Consider the following 6,506-nt stretch of genomic DNA (forward strand, 5'->3'; position numbering starts at 1 on the left):
TTATACGTGCAATAGTTGAGTACGAACCTAACTTGCATAAGTAACCATGATAGGACGTGGTTGATCTCTTACTGTATACTTGAGCATTTTATTGTCTGCCGAGCAAACCCAGGTGAGTTCACACTCCTACTAAGGCATGGGATTCCCGGGTCGTGGGAATGGGATAAAGGTTACAATTGACTAAGAACGTACATATGCTTTTCCTAGACTATCACCTACCATGATCCTCGGATGTCAGGACGGTTCCGTGGGTTAGAATAACACCTACGTGGTCATATGCCAATCACTGCCTCGGATGTCAGGCACGCACGTAAAACCTACGTGTACGCATTACTTACTTCTATCCTCGGTACAAAGGATACGTATGTGAAACCCACGTACACCCCCCGCGTCTCCTATCCTCGGTTGTGAAGGATACGTGCGTAAAACCTACGTACACCTCATACGCGCTACTGTTCTCGGAAGAAGAACAGGGATGATACGAGTAGTTGATACGAATAGTCTAGTGGTCACATAACATGGGAAGCCCCCACCTATACAACTTACTATCGGCCCAGTAGAGCCACCCGTTACTTACTGTTACGCACTTACTTACTGTGAACTCGCTCAACTAGTTTGTTGATCATTCTGTTACATGCCTTGCAGATCGTTAGGTACATGGAGCTTGCACAAAGAGGAGCCGGTCGTTGTGGACAAGGATCGTATTACTTTGTTGGACACTTATGACATTTCAGTATTTTTAACTTGGGTTTACAACGATGCTTCCGCTACTTAAACAATGCTTGGTTTTGAAACATCGATCATGTCATGATGAACTACTTTAATGACTTTTATTATTATTAAATGCTATGTTTGATATGATTGATGGCTTGATCCTGGTCATGTCACGCTCCCAAGCGGTGGTACTCCGCGTGTGGATTTTGGGGGTTGTGACACACTAGACGTCACACAGTTTGGACATCCAACCTGTTACTCTAAACTCATTCGGATCTTAGTATGCGGGTTGCGTGATAGAAGTATCGACTACAAAATCAAACATTCATGCCGTTCATAATGTTTAATTATATTATATGATTCTATAATAGTTTGGGTTCACAGACAAACTCAAAATATTATTTGTTCATAGTATCAAAAATTAAAACTTGATTAGGATTTTAAAAATTGATGAACTTTATTAGAAAAATTAATAAGTTGATCAGGTTTATTAACAATCTAATATTTTCCGGATTAAATCCGTATAAAACAAGAATCACATAAACAAACCATTAAAATAATTGGATCGAACATGCTCGTTTCACAAAAGTTTATAAACCATATAAAAAAAACCCCGATGTCAAAATTTTATAGGGTTCTAGCCGAACATAATGGCTTAGATCAGTCAATACTAAAATGAAACAAAGCATCCAAAACTTATTAAACTTACGAAACAAGAACAAGCAGTTTGTGTGTTCTAGAAATCACCCAAAAAATAGAAATATTAAAATCCTTCTTGCGATTTTTTTTTCTCTGCTGCCGTCAAGTGAAAATTCCCAGTCCTTTGTGTGCCAAAACAAAACAAAACAAGAACATGCTGATATCATGCAACAGAGGGCCAGAGGCTGCTGCTACCCGTAAACAGTCCCCCAGAAACCGTCAATATTTAACTCCCCATAATTCCTTTGACCACCAACTCAAAAGTTGTGTTTGTGGGCTGCCCAATTTCTTGACCCATGACTAAAATATTGAGACAGCAATTTTGATCTCTAAATTTAGTTCTAAGTTTACATATTTGCCAACATTTTTAATTACTCACGTAAATTAATCATAATCCCGGACATGAATTTAGCTATTGGTCCACCAATTGCCCCATTTTGTTTAATAAGTAAATATAATATTTACATGATGGTTCATTGGTTCCTTAAGTAACTATGATACCATGAATTTCTAGTTTCATGTACTACACCATCTATTTCAAAAGTAGATTATGATTTGATTCTAACTTAACATGATGAATCAATATATTAAACTAAAAAACAACTGTTGATCATACCCTATCAGATTGAAACAAACAGAAGTGTTTTTTTTTTTTTTTTTGGACGGCAATTTTTTTATTTAATCCCGGTCGTGTTGTCTATGGGACTCGAACCCATGATCTCCCTCTCTCAAACTCAGGTATTTAAAGATTTTACCTTTACCAATGGATCACCGCCTCATTGGTAAAGAGAAGTGTATTTTATAACATAGCGGTGCAATAATACAATAGTTAATACGCATATAAGTGTAAAATACACCAATCAATAGATTATAGCCTAGCTGTAAACGAGTTGTAATTTGTAAGACCCAAGTAGTCATGAGGTATATGTTTTGGTATTTTTTTCAACACGTGATGTCTCCATCATCAACGCCTGAAAATAGGGTAAAATACAGTAGTGGTGAGGTATGTGGTTTGTAATTGAAAAAAATATGACCGGCTAAGCCATAGCCCAACCAATCACACTTTCTCTGTCCCTCTCGAAAACCCAAAATGTGACAACCACATGAAAAGGGGAGGGGGGGGGGGGGTCCCTTGTGGTTTGCAAACCACATGACCATTACGCTTGTCTAAACAGGTTAACACAGCTAAATGAACAAAAGCCAAAGTGATTTGTGTGTTCCGGGAGAGATGGAATATTAACTAGCTGACTTGATGGATTGTAGAAAGCTAGCCTGTTGAAATTACACATTATATTGTGTAACTTTAGACAAATTGACATATTGACCCCTTTATTCACTATTTAGCAGACTCCGAACCCACATAATCACTTGTAAAGTTTTCTACAATAAATACAGCCAGTTACAAGTAATCAATAAACTCTACAAAAATCAACCAACCGGTTTCTCAACTCAACCGCTGGGCTGCATACTTCCCATTCAGTTACTGGAAGAAAAAATGGTATGTGGTCTACAATTCTAGACCACACAAGACCACAGGGTCGCAGGTCACTCCGCAAGAAAACCAAAAGTGGCACCAGTTAGTGGCTCAACTGAGCCACCGGCTGCTAGAGCTTCTGCAATTCTAAGTGCCATCGTTGCTCTGTAAATTGCCAAATCAGCAGCCTCCATAAGAGCTTGAGCTTGTTGCCTTTTAATAATGGATGCCTCTTCTGATCTCTTTGCGGCTTCTTGTGCTTCATGCACTTTGATATAGGCCTTTGACTCTTCCAACAACTTTTCATCATTCAACATTGCTGTTCATTTGTCAAAACAAGATTAGTCAATTTTTAAATTAGTGTCCAAGGGAAAACAATTCACGACCCAAATCAACCCGTTTAAAATTAAACGGGTCAAAAATGGCATTTCTAGAATATTTAAAATCATCAAGTCTACCCTAAGGCTAAAAAGCATCAAATCTGAGTGAAAGGAGTGAAAAAAGACAAACCTTTCTTAAAATCAAACGGCTTTTCTGCAAAACGTTGGCTCGCACGTCTTCTAAATGACCTTTTCTTGCGAAGAACAGTACTTGTAAAACGTCGTCTGACTCTTTTCTGCTTATAACACTGCCATAAAATTCTTTGTTAATGACTTTCACTTCTTACATATACACATAATGATATAAAATCTTTAAAGATGACAATTTTACCTGAAAAACTCTAATAAGAGCAGACCGTTTCTTCTTCCTTTTAGTCATCCAATAACTATACACGTCCTCCAAAACTTCCTTTGGTGCCAGCTCTAAACACCGATCAACGGCTGATGCAGCCTCAGAATAATCATGTGGACTGCAATAGATTCCTCTTTCGAATGCATCAATTACTTTTTCAAAAACATCTTCTGAAACATTCTCATGGTTGAGCTTCTTTAACCATTGTTCATCATCAGAATCCATATCATAAACCGGGCAACTCTTTTCTAAAGTTCTAGAAGCTTCATCGCCTTTTGAACTTATATACGACTCGGGTAACGTAAAGGGTACATAATCGTCCTCTGCATATCCAACTATTTCCCTCACACCAGGCACTGGCACTGTACTTTCTACATGTGCCGAACCGTTTCTTTGCGATAAATTGTTGAAAAGTGAGACCCTTGGAATCCTTTTTCTTGCAGATCTAGCCTTTTTAGCTACCACAAGTTTAACTAAAGGAGGGTCCCTTTTGAGAGTAGCAATTGATGACGTTTTGGGATCGTAATTTGTGTCATTTTTATCGGTTGGACGGTTTATAGATAAATATGACAGAAAAGAATGTTTCAGATGTAAGTTTGAGTGTATATACAAGAAGCAAAATGGAAGTGAATTGAAGTTCATAGTAAAAGAAGGTATAGAATGAATGGAGCCAAATACTTTGAAGAGCCCATGGCTTGTAGTGCAAGTAGAATCCTGAAAAATGGAAATACAAAAAATAAAATGTAATGCCGCATAAATTAGGCGCTAAAGATAAAATCATCTTAGAATGACCAAACTGAAGTCATACTCACTTAGAAAGGTAAAGTCAAACCAGCTTGTAGTTTTGATACTAATTTCTTGCATTTTGCTAGCAGTTTCTTGAAATGTTAAACAGAAACTTAATTTCTATGCTAAAAGATAATGTTACAAACAGTAAAGTAGCGTTCTTAAGTCTGTCTTAATGTCTTATGCTTTGTTTAAGGAAGCATGTGCGTAACATACACAAAAAGATGTGTGTCTGTGCAACCAAATAAGCTTTATTTACAACTAAAAGTTGTGTCGCTCTCATTTGTTTTACACATCAACCTTTTTATCAAGCAAAACATTCATAATTTCTTCATCGTTTTGGTTGTTCTTGAAACACCATTCTCCTACAAACCCCAATTTAGACCAACTTTGACACAGAAGTACATGAGGTGCCCGCCTTAACGCCAAATGTTTTGCTTGATAAAAAGGTTGATGTGTAAAACAAATGAAAGACACAACTTTTAGTTGTGAAATAAAGCTTATTTCTTCATCGTTTTGGTTGTTTTTGAAACACCATTCTCCTACAAACCCCAATTTATACCAACTTTGACACAGAAGTACATGAGGTGCCCGCCTTAACGCCCTAAAGCACTATCCTAATAGCCGCATACGCCTTTTAAAACCAAAGTCTTAACTTTTATGATCACTAAGATAACATAATTTCTGTAACATGATAAAGTTTTGCCTTTTTGCACAAAATCAATAGCTAACTGTAACTGGCATCTTAACTTAACATATGTTTCTAACACACGTACAAATTGCAATTCAATATAATCATTTGACATCAAATACCATAACTTCTATGCAATAAACATCATCAGCAAATCATTCTTCTAAATGCATCTAAAATAAACTATTAACGTAAACATAAATGTATAAATAACACAGCATACCTGCACAAACCGACTGCCGATCGATAAGTAAACACTTGAATTCGGTTCCAACTCCAAAAACGACGAAAACTGTCTCCAAGAAAAAACTTCAACCAGCCTCAAGTACCTCAACACCAAGCTCACAAAACACGAAAACCGATAAACACCACTACCATTCTCATCACTTTCACAACCACATAAAACAGCAAACACACCAGGCCCTTTCTTCAACACATATTTTCCACCAAAACCAGACTCCAAACTAACTCTAACCTTCTTCTTTTTCCTCTCATACACCTTAGCTAAACCACAACTTTCATCAAAAACGTCGAATTTTAAACGCGAATCTACCGACACACACCGCTTCCGTTTCCTTGTATAAACAATTCCGAATCGCCTAACTCTACTCGCATTATCATCAACCAATTCGATTCCAACAACCTCATTGGTTCCATTTACACTCACTTTCTTCGATTTCTCCAAATCGAGGCTTTTAATTTGTAAATTGTGATCATAAATATTAAACTTGTTGACTTGAGTATCGAAAAAAGAAAGAGATATAATTCTGAGACGCTTATCTTCATCCTCGTATCGATCAGCAAACAAGCGTTTTCGTGATCGTAGAACCTTGTGGACGAAAGATCTGGTGCTTCTCTTCATCGCCGCTGTTAAACAGATGGACTTTAGAAATTTATTGAACTGTGCCCTAACGGTAGCCCTAGATAACCTTGTTTGATGAACTTTTGAGTGCTGGATGATGTTTATAGAAGCTCTAGGGTTTACGATCGGAGAGCTCGTACCTGTTGTTGACTCTGGTTAGGGCGGTGTTTCGGTTGAAGAACAGCGATCGGAGTTTGTGTGTGTGAGAGAAAGAGAGAGAGGCGGTGAAAAACAATGAATTGGCGGGAAGAGGAAAGGGCGGGAAAACGAAAAGGCGCGTGTGGTGTGTGGCGGTTTTAATGGGATAGAGAAAACGGGGTTGTTGAGGGAAGGGGGGCAGAAGAAGCGGTAACCGTTGGATCGTTTTAATCTCCAATGTAACTTTTAAATGGCTGGCTATTTGTACCCCACACCCGATTTATCTAAATCTAAACCCATATTGCACTAAAAAATAAAACCATCTATTATATGGATTAAATTATACGAATTAAATTAAATATTTGTCATTTGTTAACACACGTAATCGTTAAGGCATGTGTTTGAAAATG

General features: G+C 37.5%; 1 protein-coding gene across 1 annotated transcript; it reads right to left on the bottom strand.

Annotated features, from left to right (window-relative positions):
* Positions 1 to 2,725: 2,725 nt before the first annotated feature.
* On the bottom strand, positions 2,726 to 6,261 carry LOC110868232. The gene is made up of 4 exons (XM_022117350.2): positions 5,320 to 6,261; positions 3,599 to 4,333; positions 3,398 to 3,515; positions 2,726 to 3,206 (listed from the first exon to the last, which is right to left on the bottom strand). Exons 1-4 carry the CDS (start codon positions 5,956 to 5,958, stop codon positions 2,959 to 2,961), a joined length of 1,740 nt encoding a protein of 579 aa, XP_021973042.1. The 5' UTR covers positions 5,959 to 6,261; the 3' UTR covers positions 2,726 to 2,958.
* Positions 6,262 to 6,506: the final 245 nt, after the last annotated feature.

Source organism: Helianthus annuus, chromosome 7 (assembly GCF_002127325.2).
Source record: "Helianthus annuus cultivar XRQ/B chromosome 7, HanXRQr2.0-SUNRISE, whole genome shotgun sequence".
In the NCBI taxonomy this organism is placed as follows: Eukaryota; Viridiplantae; Streptophyta; class Magnoliopsida; order Asterales; family Asteraceae; genus Helianthus; species Helianthus annuus.